This window comes from Oryzias melastigma, linkage group LG24 (genome assembly GCF_002922805.2).
Source record: "Oryzias melastigma strain HK-1 linkage group LG24, ASM292280v2, whole genome shotgun sequence".
NCBI lineage: Eukaryota > Metazoa > Chordata > Actinopteri > Beloniformes > Adrianichthyidae > Oryzias > Oryzias melastigma.
Window position 1 is genome coordinate 12,480,335 of NC_050535.1, and position 20,945 is coordinate 12,501,279.

The 20,945-nt window shown below is 39.9% G+C and overlaps 1 protein-coding gene across 2 annotated transcripts in view; it reads right to left on the minus strand.

Moving 5' to 3' along the window:
* Window positions 1-3,510: 3,510 nt before the first annotated feature.
* Window positions 3,511-20,945, minus strand: part of flrt2 (fibronectin leucine rich transmembrane protein 2) — a 54,674-nt gene continuing 37,239 nt past the window's right edge. The window contains exons 1-2 of one of the 2 annotated variants that reach the window (XM_024291232.2): window positions 13,258-13,699; window positions 3,511-11,202 (exon numbers count right to left, since the gene is read on the minus strand). In XM_024291232.2, coding sequence (XP_024147000.1) covers window positions 8,829-10,805 — 1,977 coding nt within the window. In that variant the 5' untranslated portion in view covers window positions 10,806-11,202; window positions 13,258-13,699 and the 3' untranslated portion in view covers window positions 3,511-8,828. Of the gene's footprint in view, window positions 11,203-13,257; window positions 13,700-20,945 lie in introns of those variants that run through there. The other variant, XM_024291233.2, reaches the window with a different exon arrangement.

Genomic DNA, 20,945 nt, shown 5'->3' on the forward strand with positions numbered 1-20,945 from the left:
TCACCTGCTGATGGTTTCCTGTATTTAGATATGATTGGACACCTGGGATGAGTCTGGGGTTGAACCTCAGTGGATGAGGATCTCCATCATCAGGTTCTGCATGTCTTACACTTTTGTTGATGTGGTAAGGACCTTTGGTTTCTGACTACATCACCAGAGTCTCCAGCATCCTCACATTTTCTCCATCTCTGGTCCTCCAGCATCATCAGCTCCATCCCACAGGCTCTCACATATGTTACCTTTTCTCGCCAAAAATGACTCCCTCCCTTGCTCCTTTGGTCTCAAAGTCTTCTCTGAACCACCATGTAGGTTTTATTTCCTAATATGGTCGTCTTTCAGAAATTTTTCTTTTTTTTTTTTTGCAGTTGTAAAAACAGTTTTTGACCTCTCTGCATCTCTTTACCGGTAGACAAAGGAGCTCCTCACAGGCTAATGGGTGAGATTACAGTAATGACATGATAATGACAAGAAAGTGCAATGTCTCAGCTTTCAGAAACTGTAAGAATTTTTCAAATAGAGCAAACCATTCAGGAATTACGATAATTCATAGAGCGCATGTGCAAATGTGTTAAACATACACTCTGCAGCTTCCTCAGCCACGACTTGGCAGGCCAAAAGATAACCCCCGCAGGCCCCACTTTGGGCACTCATGCTTTTAGAGGGTGTCGAGGTAAAGAGAGTGTAGAGAGGGTCCGCTGTTACACAACTAGGATGGCAACCAGGCTGTTGTTCCTGGATTTGAGGTTTGACTATTAGACAAACTCTTGTCTCCAGTACTCTGGCATTAACCTTCCCAGGTAATGGCTTGTTTACTCGTAATCGCTCGCGTCGCAGTGGTCGCACGGCCCGGGGCGCCGGAAAGGGGGGATAAAGGTGGCTGATTCTAGGGGCCCAGACTTAAGGGCCCCTAATGCAAATTTGCCGCTGCGTTAGGGGCCCAATAAAAATTATTTTCATGGGGCCCAAAATCCCTTGCGGCCATAAGAGCAGAATCGCTTCAGTTGCTGCGAACTTCACACACAGAGAGAAAGAGAGTGCTTGAAAAATGTCTTATTTCTGATATCTTACAGCACTAGAGAATGCAGTTTGTTCCTTTTTTAATTTAATTTTGTTGTTTTTTGTATTCCCTGCTTCTGTTTAACTCATCACTTCCTCCTCTGCCTTTCATGCACCCTAACGCTCGCAGATGCCGCAAGTGTCTGAGCGGGATGCGGATCATGTTAAAAATAAACACTGGACACGATCACGTTGCTGGAAAGTATAAATACCAGTCGGAAGTACATCGCAGTTATAGTGGAGAGTCGCGATCAAATCCAGCCAAGATTAGTATGAACGAGACTGCGAGATTGTGGATGCGACTCGAGCGATTACAAATCACTAAGAAGTATAAACCGGCCTTGAGCTGGGGAGAGATATACCCTGGCAGCTGAAACACCCTCTGGCCCCCTTTCTTGAAAAGGGGTCTGCTGTCTGCCAGTCCAGTGGTAAAGTTCACTACTACCGTACAGTACTGCAGAGACGCGTAGGCCAAGACAATCCCACAGAATCCAGAGACTTGAGGTACTTGGGGTGGATTTCATCCACTTGACTAATGGCAAAAATATTGTTTAAAATAATTTGCAAGAATGGTTATTCTGACACATAATGACTGAGTAATAGTTTTATATTTCTCAGTATAGTCTGCAGGACTTTGGCTTCTTTAAGCCAGCAGGTGCTTCCTGTTTGGAATTCAGGGGGGAGGAGCTATTCAGTCCTAAGGTTACGTATCCACTGGCCACTCAAGAATTTGCATTTAGAGAGTCCAGTTCTCGTATATTGTTCAGTCTGTCGTTATGTGACATGACCATGTTGGGCAGTTGTGGTTATTTAGCAAAAAAAATCATTTTTTAGTTTCAAAAACAACATGAAAATCCAAAAACAAATTCATAGTAAAATATTTTTTAAAAATGCAATTGTTGCTATGGGTATTTAACTTACACAATAGTAACCATTTTGACTTAAAGGTTGATTTCTATATTTTTTTCACAAAACCATACATATAAGTAGTTTTATATGGTTTTGCAATAGCTAAAAACTACTGAGCTTCATAGGAAGGAGCTGGAACGGACTGCAGCTCCAAACCTGCAGTCAGTTTGGTGTTTTGGTTTCTTCTTTTGGTTAAAGTTTAATGATGGGAGGAGAAAACATCTTAAGAGGACAGGAGGTCTCAGTAAAACTAGTTCCTGCAAAGGCATTTTCTCTTCCACCTTCACCCGGGGCAATGCTGCGCGTACAGAAGTTTTAGCACAATGCAAATGGATCTCACATTGATTCAAGTCTGTTTTTTCTCAGCTTATCTTCACAGCTGGCAACCAAACAGAAATGTTGCCACTCAAATAAACAGAGACCAGACCCCACCTGCTGTCAGTCTTTAATTAAAGATTACAGATACCAATGAGAGACGAGAAGCGCAGCTTTAAACGAGTCAGTCCAATGTCAAAACAAATTCCACCAGATGTCGATGTTTGTAATACCTGGATAGAGACTGCTTTAAATTGCATCTTTAAATGACTTTCCATCCATATTGAGGCTGATTAGAAGATGTTTAAATGAGGATCACAAAGCTGTTGAGAAGGAGCTGGTGCTGAGCAGGAAACGGAATGTTCTTTTGGCACAAAAAGAACAACCTCAACACCTGTTCACAAAGGATTCAAACGAAGAAATTCACATTTCATTAGGCTTTGCCATATGGAATGTGACAGGCTGCTTTTCTAAATGAATCAAAAGCAGAAAAGGTGGGACTCAATCTGTACTGGATGGTGGTGGTGGTGGGGGGGGGGTATAAATAGGGAAACTCAGAGAAAATGTTCCAAAGTTTGTGCAGTAATTTGTGTGAAATACTCATTGAGTAGAAAAAGACCTGGACTGAGAGACTCCTCCCCCCTTAAGTCCCAAACAGGAAGTACGAATCGTCTCCAAGAAACCAAAATCCCATTGACTTCTGTTGAGAAATAGGAGCTATAACTGATCCATTACATTTGTCAGAATACCTATTCTTACTCTACTACATGTTTTTTTTTTCAGTGTTTTTTTCAACACCCTTAATTTAATTCACAACTTCAACACCCAATGAAGTTTTTTGTTTGACCTTGGATATAAAAATAAATCAATATACTTTAAGAATTAGCAATTGTGCTTGAAATACCAATGACTTTCTCTATGACTTTTGCAAATGAATTTAACCAATTTGATAACTGTTTTCAACCAAGAACTGAACCTTTTCGTTCCCCAACAGTGACATGTTAAATAGTTTTAGCAATGTTTTTTAGTTTACTTTTTATTATTTTTACAAATACCAATAGTTATTCCATTTTCCTTCCCTTTAGTCCCCCCCTTTGAATTTCGTGTCTGTGTTTTCCTTTTGTTTTTGTTGATCTTCTAATTCATCTTCTTTTAAAATTTACAAAATATTTAAAAGAATCTCTTTTTTTAAAGAAAGTGGGCAGGGGAACACCCCAAGATCTTCTTGGGAGCGAAACCCCAAAAGGAGAAGAATCAAGCACTTTCACTCGTATAAGTAAAAGCTGGCTAAGGTTTAAGGTCTAAAATTTAGACCTTGAAACCATTTTTTTCCCTCTGTTTTAACATTTTTTACAGCTTAAACGAAGTCTACCCAATATCGGTTCTTCACATGCTTGTTTTACAATATTTCACCTTCAGCTTCTGTTGATTTTCACCTGGTTCAGAGGATTCCAGGTCTGGACTGACTCACAAGTCGGTGGATCTAGAACACCAAAGATTTCCAGTTGTAATGTCCTTGATTCATGACAAATTTCCCAAATTAAAAGTTAAATCAAGACACTTTATGAAGAACCATTCCCCTAAGTGAGAAGAAAATGGCGTCAAACAATTCAAGTCATTTTTACACCCTTCACTTCTGCATCTCCACTTCACATTTTGACATTTGTGGCTTTTGAGGTACTTTTTTCTGAACATTCTCAAGGTTCTTCATCTGTGGTTACTGTATTTTTTTGAAGTATAAGTCACATTTTTTTGCATAGTTTGGCAGGTGGTGTTGTTTGTACTCTGAAGAAACTTACGTATATGTGAATTTTAACAGATAAATAAAGACTCATACACTTGGATGCAAATTTCACTTGAATAGACTTAGTGAATTATTCCAGAAGCATTGTGGTTGTCTCCCAAAACGGCAGTCTAAAACTCTTGCCTCACTCACAAGTCACAACCATCTAATGTCAAAGTCAAATGAAAAAACTTTAGACCAAGAATATAAATGACCATAAACTCCCGAAGTTCCCGCAAAGATAGAAATTGTTGGATCACTTCCCGTGTCAACAATGAAAAAGAGTGATCACTCAAACCCAATGGCTTTTATTTTGAAAAAGCTTCATTTAAGTATTTACAGTTTGTGCAAAAACATTTAAAGGTTTCAAGGACTTTACATTGTAAGTTCAACCTCAAGGCACATACATGAAACATCAATATTTCATCATGAAAAACAGAAATGGTAACTTTGGTTCCTAAGAAAAGGTGTCGATTTTCAATGACCGATGTAATACTGCAGAGTCCATACAGTGAGAAGCCAGTATTACTAACCTGACAGCGCCACGTGACCTGTAAATTTCTAATAAACGTCTTCAAAAAGTTGTGCATGTGTCTGCTTTTTTTAATGCTGCGTAACAAAAAAAAAAAAAAATCCAAATCCTAATGTCAGTGATTCAAATGAAATTAGAACGTGGAAATTAAAAAAATAACATAAATGGATGAAACAAATCAGAAATTAAAGGGACTTTAAAAAAACAAGTTAAACCAATTCGCCTTCCTGCACCTTAAAACCTTTTAACTGAATCATGCAGCCTCTTTAGTGTTCACAGAACTTCAGTGACATTCTTTTTAAAACAAATACACTCCAAAAGTAAGGATAGCTCCTTGTTGTCCATGCACTGCTTAGTCTTTGACGCTAAGGGGGTCTAGCTGGCTGCTGTGTCATGCTTCATGTTTTTGGCTGCTGTTGCTGCAGACTGTTCAATAAAATGTGCTTTCATTCAACATTGTTTTTTCCTCTTTTTATGCCACCCACTTAGCCCTCCCTGGTTAATCATTCAAACCTGCGTGAAGGATAAGGCAAGTATCTGAATCTGTTGCACATTCACAGATACTACTTGTTGCAGGGGTTTTGTCTCTCAAAACTTCATCACGGTCCATTTGTGGATAATTTAACCATCGCCAATTAGAGGTCTTAAAGGATCAAACAAAAACAATTAGGAAGTAACTCATCAAAAATAATAATGTCACAAGTTTTTGGTATTTGCCGTTAGCTTCAAACCATATAGTGTTTAACTTTCTTAAGAACCCAGTGCTTACCTTCTGCAGCACTGCTAACGTCTTAAGCTAATTAGCACGTCTTAAAAATTAGCAAGGTAATAGTAGATGTATTTCTGTCAAATTATGCTAGTGAAATTTCATTACCAGATCCAGTAAATAATAAAAAGTCAACAAAATCACAATAAATTTGAATGCTGACAGCCTCAAAGTTGTGTTGGGCTAACCTAAATTTTACAAAGATACACATTTTTTTTCCCAAAAATGTAATAACCCATCAAAAATCTTTTGGGCTTTTCTCTCTAAGATAAAACAACAATATGGTCCGGTGTGGCTAATTTAACCATGGCCAAATTGAGGTCTTAAAAGATCATAGCAGCCTGATGTGTGTTTACAGGTAAGATCCTTAAAAAAATGAAAATACCCTTTCAAAAAAATGTCACAATTGTTCAATATTTGTCGTCAAGCTTGAAACTGTGTACTGTTTACTTTTACAGGAATCTCATGAAATAAAAGGTTTTACTAAAAAAGGTAAAACAATCCCAATCTTGTGTCATACTGCTAACGTTTTAAGCTAGGTGGAGGTTTTTTCTAAATTAGAAAGGTAACAGCAGATGTATTTGGGTCATATTATGCTAGCACAATGTTGATACCAGATCTACTAAATATTTGAGTCATCAGAATGACATTAAATTTGACAGCCATAAAGCTGTGCTGGGTTAAACTAAATTGTTTTGTCTAGAGTGAGCTCTCAAAAAAAGGGGGGAAATAACCAATCAAAAAATGAAAATGTCACAAGTTTTTCGTATTTCTAGTCAGGCTTGAAATTATATTGTGTTTTAGTCTCAAAGGAACCTAACAAAATACAAATTTCTCCCAAAAAGAAGAAAAAAATCTTGTTTTGATACCGTATTAAGCTAATTAGCTCATATTAAAAACTAGCAAGGTAATAACAGATGTATTTCTGTCAAATTATGGTAGCACAATCCTAATACCGGATCTAGTAAATATTAAAGTCAACAGAACAACATTAAGTTTGAATGTTGACAGCATCAAAGCTGTGCTGGGCCAACCTAAATTTTACAAACCTAATTTTGTTTTTTGCATCTTTAGAGTGACCTCTATCAAAAAGACGGAAACTAGCCAATCAAAAAATGAAACTGTCAAGTTTTCAGTATTTCCAGTCAGGCTTGAAATTACATAGTGTTTTACTCTGAAACGAACCTAACAAAATACAAGTTTAAAAAAAAAAATATATATATATATATTTTTTTTAAGTTTCTTGTTGCTAACGTTTTAAGCTGGTTAGCTCATCTTAAAAACTAGCAAGGTAACAGTGGATGTATTTCTGTCAAATTATGGTTTTAAAATCTTAACACCGGTTCTTGTAAAAATTTAAGTCATCAATTTAGTTCTATTTCGCCAACATAATGGCGATAAATTTGAATGCTTACAACCTCAAAGTTGTGCTAGGCTAATTTAAATTTACAAAGCTATCTTTGTTTTTAGCAACTCTAGAGTGACATCTATCACTTTGACTTGCAGGAACTTCCTTCTTTTGAATTTTTCACAAACACTTTGAAAATAAAATAATATCAATAATCTTCACAAATGTCTAATGAAAGCCAAATAAAAGATAACAGTTTTTGATTTAATGTGATGGAAACAAACAGAAAATGTAACCCATTTTATCACAGAACATTTCAAACACTCTGATTGGGAACTTTCAAATGTTGTGGGATCTAAACTATTGCTGGATTTACAGTGAATGCAGCTACTTTTGAGGACAAATCCTCTCAGCAATAGTCTCTGGGAAAAAAAAATAAAAATTGGAATACAAGCCCTTGAACGTTACTTTGACTGTTACGCCTGGTTTTGTACAGTATGTTCCAACAGCTGAATCTGTGTGCTTCAGAGCTAACAACTCTCTTCCAGTGTGAGCTTCATGCAGCCAAGTGGAAATAAAATCTACATGTTTTTAAGCATCTTTTTTTTTATTTTTGGTTGAGGATTATAAAAGGAGGAGGATGGGGGGAGGGACGTTTTTAAATTGAGCCCCTTCAAATAAAATCTTGTAGAATAAAAAAAAAACAAAAGGAGTGCATAAATGAAGACCTCTTCCACGTGAAAGCGGTGGGGAGACCGCTTTAATTGAGCCCATGCGGGGATCAGAATGTGCAGCCGCACAGAAAAGAGGGGTAAAACCAAACCTTTTTGCCTTTTTTGCTTTTGCTGTGAAGACACAAGCAGGTGCATTGTTCAAGATGAGCAAAACCTCAATGAAAAACCGGGTGGAGGGGGTATCTCATGCACAAAATGACAAGCATTTGGATGAGCTCAGTCATGGCACTGTGTATGATCATGGGCTGGGTGTGAACTCATTGTAATTTCCCTAATTTATCATTAAGTGTAATGAATGCCAGGCAAACGCGGAGATATGTGGGTGTGTAATTAGCATTATGTGTGAGCCGACTCCGAAACTCACCACAGACAGAAATCATCCCGCAGCAGACAAAAAAAAAAAAAAGACTCATCATTTTAGCCGTCCAAGACTGAAAGTACTATTAGTTTTTAAACACTTCCACGTCATTAAGGATGAGCAGTGTAAAGAGGATCCCTCTGCCCTTTCAGTGAGGGAAAAGCTGCCCTCTTGTGGCCAGAGCAAGAACAGAACAGCAAAAAATCTGTAGTTAGCACGCCTCAGCATTCCAGTTCACCTCCAAGAAAGAAAAAAAAAATCTTCCTTTTATCATTTATAGCCCACGTGAAATTAAAAAAAATACTGAAACCAAATATCCCCTTATTTCTTAGATTTCCAAAAGTACCCCTTGAGTAAAACCACCTTTGTAAATTATTAGAACAAAGATGCTTTCAATTTTTATGGCCCTTTTGGGAAATCTCAGGCCAGGCTTTTCAGCGGCACTGATGACATTCCCGCAGCACAGCTGTTCAGTGATCACCACCCCTGCTCATTTCCTGCCCGGCTACCATTAATAAGAAAGTGCACTTTGATTCTTTTTTTTTTTTTACAACAACCGGTTCTATATGTCAACAGGGCTTTAATCAGCTTGCATTTCCTCTCTGCTGTGTTGCTGCTCTGGCATGCGGTGGAAGTAGAGGGGAGAGGACAGGTTTTGTTTGGAGAATTAAAAAAAAAATACACAAAAGAAGGATCCCGGTCCTTCCGAAGTGTCACTATCATTTACGGTCGGCAGAGGCTTCAACCAGGGTGTAGTGATTGTACAAACCCATGTTCATGTACAGTACTGACCTTTTAAAACAACTTTCAAAACCCTGCTGGTTATAAAAAAAAACAAAAAGAAAATTTTTTTTTTCACTAAGAATAAAAAAGATAGCAGAGAATCCCACATTATCATCCACTGTATAAATTACATCATAGACAGAACTTGGAAATATATATAGTACAGTTATATTTCACTAGAATTTTTATATTTTTGTCGTCTACACAAATGGTGTATGAATGCCATTGTTTGTGGTTGGTTGCATCATGTGTGGCAGAACTCTGTACTGGGCACATTGCTGCTCTTGCAGTAGGCTATGCTGTTGTTACTAAGGTGACAGTCTCTAAATCCAATGCCCCCATTGGGCGCATAGATGGGCTGAATGCGGAAATCTCCTTTGAGCAGCTGCTCATTGTTCAGAGCCACTATCTGGAAGCTGGTCTCAGTCATCTCCAGTATAGAGTTATCCTTTTTAGTTCCAGCTTCGCAGTAGTCGTCTTTTCTCCTGCCCCGATTGTATTTCCACTTGGTCGAAGACGACCGGCTCTTCCTGTGCAAGTGCCAGCAGAACACGCCAAGTAGCGTTACCAGGATGATAAGAACTGCTCCGCCTATGATCCCAGCCATTAGCAGCGTGGAGTACATGCTGTCCTGAGGCGCTTGGCCTCTGTCGGGTGGATTGGCGGACGGAGGATGCTTGGTCCTGGCTTCTGAGCATATTGTATCCTCTCCTGGCCTGTAGTAATTGATGGTGTCCAAAACATGAACGCAGATCCGATAGACGGACCGGGCCTCCAGGTTGGTAAGGCTGATATGCCGTTGGTCGCCACTCACTGTCCTCTCACGAATCCCTTCAGTTATTTGGCTTTGGCCTCTTTTGACCCAGGTGACTTTGTAGGCCGTGACGGTAAAATATGACGCCCAACTCACCTCAATGCTGGTAGAGTTGACCACGTGAAAGAAGATCTGCAGGGGGTCCTCATATGGAGGAAGGGGGCCAGGGTTGTTGTAGATTGGAGGTAACGGTGGGGAGGGAGAGTCAAAGTAGTATGGGGCAGATGTGGTGATGAGGGTGGACATCATGGTAGTGGCCGGGATCGTTGGTGGTGGTGGAGGAGTGGAGCGGAGCGTGGGCCAAGGTGGCTTGCCCGGCAGGATGGGGCACTCGATAATATCCAGGGTAAGCTCCTTGATTGTCATGCCACGCACCTTCTCTGGGCTGGAGCACATGAACCCGCGGGCGTTAATCGAGGAAGATAAGGACTTGAGCCACACCACCACCCACTTCACGCCACAGTCACAGTGCCAGGGATTGTTCCGCACCATGAGAAACTTTAGGCTCGACAGGCCATCAAACACACCCTGCGTAAGACTCTTAAGCTGATTAGTGGAGATATCCAGTTTTTCAAGCCTGTTCAATTTAGCAAAGGCTGCCACAGGGATCTGGTTTATCTGGTTCTCCTGCAAGTTGAGTTTGACCAGTGACTGGCTGGGTAACAAGGGAGGAGGAAAGGTTAGGGAATTGCGCGCGAGGGTCAGTTCCCGTAGGGTGGACAGGTCCTGGAATGTCCCCGGCGCAATTCCCTCGTCTGTCAGTAAGTTCCCGTCCAGCAGGAGGCGCTGTAGGCGCGTCACATTCTGAAAGGCCTCCTCTGCGATGACGGCTATGCGGTTCTCGTCCAACCGCAGCTCCTTTAGGTCCTCGGGTAGGCCAATGGGCACACTGCTTAAGTGGTTCTTGGTGAGGAAGAGGAGTTTGAGGCTCGTGGCCTCCCTAAAGGCGCCTTCCTCCACCCCTACGGTGGATATGGAGTTATCGTCCAGGTGGAGCTCCTCCAGTTTGGTCAGCTGGGCCAGGGCTGCCCTGGAGATGGTTTGGATGTTGTTCTCCTGTAGATGCAGCACTCTAGTGTTTTTGGGCACATTTATGGGGAATTCATCAAGCTGGTTGCCGTATAGAACCACTGTCTCCACCGACTCTAGATTGTGAAGTTCCGCAGGGAAGCCAGCATTGTTGATCTGGTTGTTGTGTAGGTACAAGACCTTGTGGCCCTCCCCTATCCCCAGAGGCACTGATGTCAGGCTGCGTTCGTTGCAGTACACATATCCTTTGTCACAACGGCACACATCCGGGCAAGAGGCACCCGTGCAGAATTGCATCTGGAGGCTTAAGATTATAGTCAACCAAAACTGCAAAAATGAAGCGCAATCTTTAATCCAAGGTCCAGCCAGAAACTCCATAATGGAAAAAAAAGAAATCAGGAAACAATGAACCAGCAACAATGGAAATGGATATAAAAAAGGCAATGTTGTACGTATCCACTGAAAATCAGACCCAGAAAAAGTCCACTCAGTCTTATTTTCATGAGCAAAATAGGGTGGAAGTGTAATCCTCAGTCCTTGGTTGAAGAGCGATGGTGTTTTTTAAAGGCAGGCAGTCCTCCTGCTGAATCCATCCATGCCGAGACGTTGAACCACAGCAGTGCTCTACATTCGCTGTTCCATGCAGAGATCAGCCAGACACTGTTTGAACCCACGCAGCAGAGAGGCACCACAGGCTCCAATCGCCTGTCTGTCACACAACGCTGGTCCCCAACCTCGGCATAGTCCAGGAGGGCTGACATTTGGATCCAGGGACCTGTGGGAAAGCAAATAAAACAAGCTCGGTGAGTGGACTGATTTGTCCTTGGGTTTGGAAGAACCCACCCCCAAAAAAATCCTTTTTCTTTCAATATTTAGTCTTTGATCGACACTACAATCTGATTTCTTCTTGTCTTTTCCATCTTTTAGAATAAAATTACACAAGAAACATACCCTTTTCTGCTCACTTCAACCCAACCACTGACTAGGTTTAAAAGAAAAAAAAAACAGTCTGATAAATATTCAGAACAGCTCTTTCACATCCGGTTTCACAGACATAAAGAAGGCTTTTATTCCCCCTCCATGCTCTATCAAAGGAGGTAATAGAGCACTGCAAGGACACACACTCATGGATTCACAGAGGTTCTCACCAACACGAGTGCAGCTCAATGGAAAACATGCCAATGAAACGCCGAGACAAAACCGGCAGGATTCATTTCCACAGCAGAGAATGCCATAGCTGTCCTTTTTTTTTTTTTTTTTTTTTTCCAGCTGCTTGAGCAGACGTTGTGGGCAGAGGTTGACGAGTAAACACACAACTGTTTACAGTAAACAGAAGCTACTGTTTTTGCCGGTGGCCCGAGGAGCAGCTTGTTATTAGGGCCTAAACTTGCCTTCCCCAGAATTAAAACCGGGGGAGATTTGAAGCAGTCGAGGAATAGAGACGAGTCAACTGTGATGGGATTGGAAAAGAATTTACACACACTCACACACATATACACAAACCCCTACAATAAATGATCAATACTGGCTATTTTTCACTTTGTAGCAAAGCACAAGGTCGCTGGATTATAGCAGACTTCACTCCCCGTAGATCTATTATTCCAATTTTTATGGCCAGTCAATCCCCCCCCCTCCCCAACCTCCTTCCCTTCCACATGATTGAAAGATGCTAGTCGTCACGGGCAGCCGAAGCTCCACCCTGAGTCAGCGTTTGGTGGCACCGAAAGGATGTGAGCGCGGAGTTCCCAGCCCAGCGAGTCTCCAAAAATCTTGGGTAGCCATTTTCTGAAGTGGACTTCTTTAAGGAGGGGGGGGGGGGGTACTTTTGAGGATAAGGCCTCAGAAAAAGAAGAAGAAGAAGAAAAAGAATTGTTTCCATGGATTTTCCTCTTCCTCCTTTGAAATTCCCTGCATTGCTCATTCGGGCGACGCACGGGAGACAATCCGTTGACACACATCTATGATCTACTTTTCTAAATTGAAAGAGCTAAATTTAATCAAATAAGCTTTCAGGGGTGGAGGTGGAGGGGGAGGAGGCAGGGTGGGGGCTGGATAAGCAACTACACAAGGCGATAAAATGTGTGAGGAGCCGCAGCCACATGAGTCAACAGCAGAAGGCAGCAGCATCAAGATTATCGTGACAGGGAGCACAACTTTTTCATAAGATCATCAAACTAAACCAGACAAAAAAAAAAGATGGGGGAGTATTTGTCCCCCTCAACCCCCCCAACTATAATTTAATTTCCAGTTGAAGGAGCACAGTTTCACACCAGCAGATGAAAGCTGTGATATGTGGCCAAGACAATCCGATTAGGAGTGGATTTAGCGCCAGAAACGCAATTAAAAGTTTTAAATGGATAGGGCGTTTAAAGAGGCGGATCAGGTAGACTTCAAAGGAGGTTGTTCATTTGGATGAATTATTTCAAAGGAGAATTGAAAAGCGTGCAGGAAAAGCCCCACAAAGGAGGGGGAAAAGGAAGGAAAACGACTAGATCACATGAATTGGTGGATAAAAGTCACTCCGAGGAGGATTAAAGCTGTTTGGGTGAATCTGATGTTTAGGGAGAAAAAACAATCCAAGTTTATCAGTTTCTGCTGCCAAAAAACAAGCCGTCAAAGAGACTGTGTCCATCACAAACCCAGATCCAGCTCTCAACTTCCCCCTGCCGCCGCGCCTGTGTCTGTCCTTCACGCGGTCCCCCCTGGAAGCCCGTGCGTAAAAGCTCTCCCCCGGCGCGGCTCGGGTCCCATCCGCCGCCCGGAGAGGCTTCGGAGCAGCGGATCTGATCTCCCCATCAAACCACACACACAGACAAGCGCGCGCACACACCTTCAGGTTGTGATCCGCACTTTCTTCTTCACATGGGAGCTCCTCCGCGTGAACTCGGCGCAGTTTGCGGCGCAAAAAGGCGCATTGGAGGCGACACTTCTTCTCCCCGCTCGCCCGAGTGTGTGCCGCCTGCTCCTCCGCGGGCCATGACGGCCGACGATCCGCTGGAGAGCCGGAGGTGTTGAGGACGAGAAGGAGGAGGGAGAGGGGGAGCTGAAGTTGCCTGGAAATGCCTGCGCGCAGCTCACAGCCCCGACTCCGCGCGAGTTCTTGTCCAAGATGGATTCACTTGATAGTGCGACGCGCGTTGCTCCGCTCACCTCTCCCTCTCTCGCTCTCCTCTAACCCCTCCTCCCTTCCTCAGAATAAAGAATGCATCTCCTCCAGCAGCTCCGTGATGGCTGGAAGCCACAGATCCTCCCCGCTTGCCCTCACACTGCAGAAATAGTTCGTCTCTCAGCAGACTTTCCTCGCTGCTCTACCTCAGCCTTGTCTGAGCTCACAGTCTTAACTTTATTCATAAAATACAAACACTCCTTTTTTAAACAGGTTCCTGGTTGCCCAATTTACAAACCCGTGGCATGAAATTCATAAAGAAAAAATGTTATCTTGAATTAATCATTTCTGATCACACATTAGAATTTTGAGTGCACAAATTAGTGTTTAATGCGCACGAAAAGTATTTTGTGAGTACACATTTGTATTTAATGGGTAAAAATTAGGGTTTGTGTGCACAATATAGTATTTTGAAAGTAACAAACTAGTATTTTGTGATCTCAAATTAAAGTTTTATCTGCACAAATTAGTATGTTGTAAGAATACGTTTTTATTTTGTGGGTAGAAATAGAGTTTTGTGTGCACAAATTAAAATTTTGTGTGCACTCTTATTTTGTGAGTACAAATCAGTATATTTTGTGGTCATAAACGAGCAATTTGTGGTAGCAAATTAGCATTATTTGTATGCAAATAGTTATTTGTGTTTATAAATTTGTATTTTGTGGGTAGAAATTAGTATCTTTTTATAGCAAATAAGTATTTTGTGTGCAGAAATGTGTAGTTTGTGAACACAAATTACTATTTTGAAAATAATTTTTGTGTGAACAAATTAGTATTTTATGTGCACGAAAAAGTATTTTGTGAGTAAATGTTATTTGTGAGTAGAAATTAGAGTTTTGTATTCACACATTAGACTTTTGTGAGCACAAATTAGTGTATTGTGTGCATGAAAGCATTTTGAGAATACAAATTAATATTTTGTGGATAGGATTTAGATTTTTGTGTGCATAAGTTAGAATTTTGTTTGCACAGATTAGCATTTTGTGGTCTAAAATGAGCAATTTGTGGTAGCAGATTTTGCTTGAAGAATTTAGCATTTTGTGCACACAAATTAGTATTTTGTGGGCAGAAATTAGTATTTTGCGATAGAACATAAGTATTTTGTGAGAACATTTTTTTCACAAATTAGTTTTTTAGGGTCACAAATTAGTATAGAGCTTGATGAAAATAAAATACAATTTTTTTTTATCTCAGAATGCTGATAAAACAATATTTTATGCCGACAAAACACTAATATGTATGCAAAGTTAAGAGGTGGAACCCACCCTGTTCTCCATGCACACAAGGACAAAACTAAATTGCAAAAAAAAAAAAAGAGAGAATTTTTGTTGCAACTTTCGATAAAATTACAATTCAACAACTCCTGTTACACATCACCTTGACATACTGTGTTTACATTTAAGGTAAATACTTGGTAAGTACTTTTCATCACATACAGAATTATGTATAGACATTTCTTTAATAAAAACATCTGTAATGCATATAGAATCAGTTTTTTTCCCCCCAGCAAACACAGTTGAGTTTCTGTATATAATTAACAAACTGCATCCACTGCTGCCAACTATTAACATGAGGAGAAAAAAACAAAACAAAACAATCCATCTCTGCCAAAAACACACAGAGACACACTTATGTGGTTTTTTTTACCGGATTACGCAAGCATAACCAACCCCCACTTCCTTCCTCCGTGGGCTGATTGGCCAATCACTGTCCAGCATTTTCTGATATCACAAGCTCAGAATTTTCCAAACTAAAATAAGGTCTCAAGGAGAAGCTGCTGTTAACTCAGAAAGATTCAAACTTAAATATTTACTGTAACTATATCTCATTACAGTCGGATAAACAAACAAACTTTTAGGTAACCTTTAATTTGACAGGGAAAACATGGCCTTTTGGCACAAAGTGTTTCTATAATATGCCCCACATGGGCACACCTCTATTTGTGCTTTTTTATGCAGCAGTTACTCTGCGTAAATTATTTAACATGCCCACATTCCTTTGAACTATTTTAAATACACGCTCGCGCTTTCAGGATGCAGCAGAGATGTGCCGGTGCTTCTCTGTCTTCTTCTCTTGATCTCACAGCTGAACACCAGATGACCTTTACAAGCTGAGCCGAATTAAAGGAACCACGGTCTGGAAACCGAACAAAAACATACAGGACGGCGTGTGGGAAGTTCAAATAGTACATTCAAAGAAGGCTCAAAAATGGTGTTAATCTGAGCCTTGAGGGTGAATCTGTTGTCATCAGGATTTGAAGGATTGGTTTAAAATAAGAGTATTTTTATAGGCTTTTACATCCCATTGAGGCTTAGACATTCACTGTCATTTTGATGCCTGTATAGGGCTAATTCACACCAACTGTTGCCAATGGCTGCAAGGTAGAGCAAAAATAATAGGGTTTGGTTGTGTAATTCCACAGCAAATCAAACAAGAAATATTTGTACCCAATAATGGCGATTGTTCCGGCACAGTAAAAAACATAAATCTAACTTCAGTAGGCCTCTGATGGATTGATTGTTGTTGTGCTGAGTAATAGTGCCGCAGAGCTGAAAAATAATGGCAACATCTACATTACATTATATCACACTTGAAAACTTTGAACCTCAGAAGGTTGGATTAGTACTGTGGTTTATATTGCACTAGGTTTGATATTGGACATAGGGGTTCTAAAAACATAAGGAGCTAAGTCCAGTCAGCCATGGATCATAGATCCAGAATGTTACAAGGTAAACTATGAAAACGGGGGAGATAAATACATAAGTTACTTTACCTAATGAACCTTGATGTTGTAAAAAAGCTATAATTTGGTTAGGAATCAAGCAATGGCTTCCAAGAAGTCGTAGGGGCTCTAATAGAGAGATTTCTCCTCCATCAACTGGTAAAGTTAAAATCCCATCAGTTGTTACACAGCTGGGTGTCTAGAATCCCCTTTTCTGCATTTGACCCATTATAAATGTTGCATCTGCCTCAATTAAGGCCCAAAAAACTTTATAGTTTCTGTCTCATTCACTCAGTCACAGACTGATGGTACCATGGTAGCAACCTGTAACCAGCAATGTGGACTTCAGTGTCTTGCCCAACGACACTTCAGCACATGGGCAACCAATAGGAACTGAGCCAGTGACCTTTAACTCGGGGTTGACCATTCTGCCTCTGCACCACAACCGAGTGTCAGTCAGGCGGGGAGGTACTGGATCTCAATTCAGAGACTTATGTATGACCTAGCCATGGACTTGAACCCACGATGTACCATTCTCAGAGCGGACACTCCACCACTTGGCCTCTAGAAGTTTTTTTTTTTTTTTTACTAAAGCAGGGTCAACAAAGCTTTTTGGGGAACTTATACAAATCTTTCAATTTTTTACAATTTCAAAATAAAAGCAGACGTTCAAAAAACTTAACAATTTCTATTTAATCTGAGAGTCTTGCATTTATTTTTTTGTAATATTAAATATTTAACATAAATTGAACGTCATTGCCTCTTCTTCATTTTTTTTTTTTTTTTTTTACTTTTGGTCAGATTTTATTGCAATTTTGATTTTTTTTTTTTTTCTAAATGCTCCCGGTGGCTCCTTGATGAACTGCATCTCACTGCACTTAGTTTTGGCTTCAATCCAGAAGTTAGTTTAAAAACCAAACAGACTTTAGCAGTAGATTCTTTGAATTGGAAATAACAGTATTCTTTTTATTATTATTATAAGCATATTTGATGAAAAGGGTATTTGGTATTGTGTATAAATTGAAATTGTAAAAATCTCAAATTGTATTTAAACTGAGAGCTACGTATTCATTTGTTCATCCCTTCATTCATTCATGTTTTTGTTTATTATTTCATCTATTTTTGAATTTATTCACGCATCCATCCATCCATCCATTAATTTATGCATTTGTTAATTTATTCATTCATCTATTTTTTCATTTATTTCATTAATTGACAGTGATATTGAATGCATATTATATAATTTAAATATGGAGTTCCCCCTTTTTTTTCCTTTTAAAATGTCTAATCAGACATTAATGTAGACCTGCTTTTGCAAATGACCCCCTGTGGCTACTTGATGAACTGCATCTCACTTCACTTAATTTTGGCTTCAATCTGGAAGTTAGATTGGGTAATAAAACACACTTTAGTAGTATTTATTTACATTAAATTTGAAATAATATTAGCCTTTTTAAGATTCTTCTAAGCATATTTGATGGAAATGTATTAGGATTGTAATAAAAGTGTTTTGCTTTGTGTAAATTTTGCATTTCAAAAGTAAAGTGGAAACAGTCTTGTAACAAAAACTTTACAATTTGTGTTTTGGTTCTGTTGAAGTCACACTGCAAAGAAAACAAATGCAGAGAAAAAAAAACTCAAAAGATATATTTCCTCTTAAACCTCTGAACCGTCAGGTTATGCGTGCCTCCCGCCTGAAAAGGCAGACGGGAGTCACAGGACCCCACAGGTTAGCAGGTGCACATTTGATCTCTGCCTCCAGCTCCCAAATGGTATTAATGTTTGACTTCTGCTGACCCACTTCCCCGTCCACGAGGCCTAAGCCATTCGCCAACAAATTATGACGCTGGCGCTTAAATCACGCTTGTCATTGTGTCCAATAAGGCCCGTCCAGCTCAGGTGCCACTCAGAGCCCTCTAATGCGTCAGCGCTGTCGGGAGATGATTTGATTGTTCTCGGCGTTGGCTTTTCATGTTTAATTTGTCTGCTTCCTTCCTGAGACGGACAGCTTTTGTGCGGCACAGTCTCTGGCATTTAATTCCGCCATAAATCAGCTTCTCTGCGCAACCTGAATTATTGAGCGCAGGAATTTACAGAAAACAGCAATATTTTTATTTTCTTCCCAATGAACAGCTTTGTTTCTGGACTTAGTGATATAGTGTGTGAGCATAAATAGCCATTTACCAGTTTGTTCATTACAGTCAAACAGAAACGGAAAACAAATATTCAAATCAGATGGATCTATTTTGTCCTTCCTTCTGTAAAGCGTACATTGCATAAATGCATAGGACTATAACGGTGTGCACCCTTTTCCTGAATCTCAAAGTGGAAACTCCCCTTGCCGGTCCCAGAGGTCTGGCGTGGCGTATTTACTCTGCACGCTTGTGTACCGCGATAAAACTGCAGATACGCCGTGACCTCGGAGAACATCAAAGCCTGCTCCGTCCATCTGCTCCAAAGAGCGCTAAAGGAGACCAGACCGGCTAAAGAAGTTCACTTAGATATGCAGATATGTGTTTCCCCTGGCTGTGTTCCTTCCAGTCCCCCTCCTGAGACATCATTAGCTTATCACATTCCTCCCTGCATGAATTTACATCTGGACACTGAGAGGCACTTCAAAGGTGCCAAGAACACGAGTGTTTAACATCCTCCTTGCAAGTATTGGCAAGGTTTTTGCTAAAATCAAGTATGGGAAATCACTATTTTACTGGAAAATGCAATCATAGGGGAGTTTGGGGTTTTTTGGGGGTTTAAGAAAAATTTATTGACTTTTGGAAACAATATTGTACGCATGTATTCAAAAAGTGCTATGTAATTGTTCTTTTCCTTTTTTTATTTATTTCTTTTTTCCATTTTTCTCTTTTCTTATAAAAGCTTTTATGGATTAAATCATTTTAAGAACCTTAGTTGTCAGTTTTCACATTAACCTTTAAACACCGGAGCTCCAGCGTTTATAGTCTTTGATTTACTATAACTTTTCAATTGTAACACAATCAAGGTCTAGCAGATATGTTAAAGATTTTGAGTTTAAGTGTCAGCGGTGACACCTCAAGTGTTAAAGGGTTAATTACATCCAAAATTAATTCCAAAAGTGATTTTTTTTTTAATGGCAAAAATGTACATGCATAAACAACTACTAATACATTACCAAGCATTAGTATTTTGTTCTTTTAATCTTGGTGCCCTTTATATACAATTTTGAACTTTAGTTCCACATTGTTATTTTGAAACTGAATTAAATAAAAGCATGATTTTTCAATTTTTGTATTTTCTAGATGACTATATCCATGTACGTCGTTCGGACCAAGAAGAATCAAGGAAAGCTGTTCATGTAAAAAAAATAAAACAAGAGGTACCCATAACCAATAAAAAACAAGGAAAAGCAAGATGTACCCATAACTGAGACGCTGGCTCAAAACTGTGTGGCTGGCTAGACTTAGGGTACTGGGTTAGGGTACCGGCCAACAATATGACTGAACCTCTGGTTTAATTGGAACAGCCAGCAAGTCAAAAAAACGATGAGTTGGTGACACCCAAAACGTCAAAAAGTGACACAGAGAGGTCCTTAACCATGCGGCAATTTGTTCTGATTTGGAAATGAGAATGTGTAGGTATACAGCTAATGCTAGGTAGGGAATGTGAAAGGCTACAAGCTAGTGGGGGAGCCTTTAAACAGAGAGCACTCAGCAACAGAGGAGAACGGGGGCGGGGTTGCCTTGTGCCAACAGTCCTAGTTACCCACCACACTGGGAGGTGAATTTAGCTGCTTTGCAAAAATGATGTCCTTAAAATAGCTTTTTTTTTTATTTTGGGTAAAATTGATATAATCATAATTAAAACAGCATCAAAAGATAATCAAAGTGGGACTTTAAAATTTGGAAAATCTCAACGCTTAGCTGAAAAACATTATATTGCATCAATAAAGGGGGAAAAAAAAAAAAAAATTGTTGTCTTTGTGGCCGAAAGAAATCCAACTGAAATACATTAAAACGTCTTTTACTCAGACTATCCCTACAACTTAAAACTAAACACACTATATGTCAACAAGTCAGTATGAAGACAAAGGGAAATATAATGTTTTGACCAAACAAATATTATTTGGACAAACTCTTGGTAAAGTCATCAAAAATATATGTTTTAAAAAAGGGGGGGAAAAAAATCAAAAGATGGGCAATAAGATGTTTTTGTGATTTTTGCTTTGAACGAAAAAATAAATAAATTGTGAAATGAGCACAATTGTAGACAGAAAAACAGCAACTCTCACCTCAGTGGAGATTATGAGATTTTGCTAAAACAATAAACATTTAGAAAAGTGACTATATCACAAGCATACATGATATTTCACAGTAAAAGAGACAAACGTCTCCTTAATTGCTCAAGGGCTCAGACCAATAGATAGTGCTACTGTTTGAAACAAAAAAAACAACAAAAGCTTCATCCGCCTCCATAATGTCATGTGGGACGATCCTTGTGGCATTTCAAATGTGAAAAGATTTATCAGCAAGGCCTGGAGTTGCTTTAATAAGATGAGTAAAATGCTTGGTGGAGCTGTCGAAAGCCTGGCAACACTCAATCAGGCTCGTTTAATGGGTGGTGGAGGCAGCGAGCGCGCTCTCACATGAGCATGTGA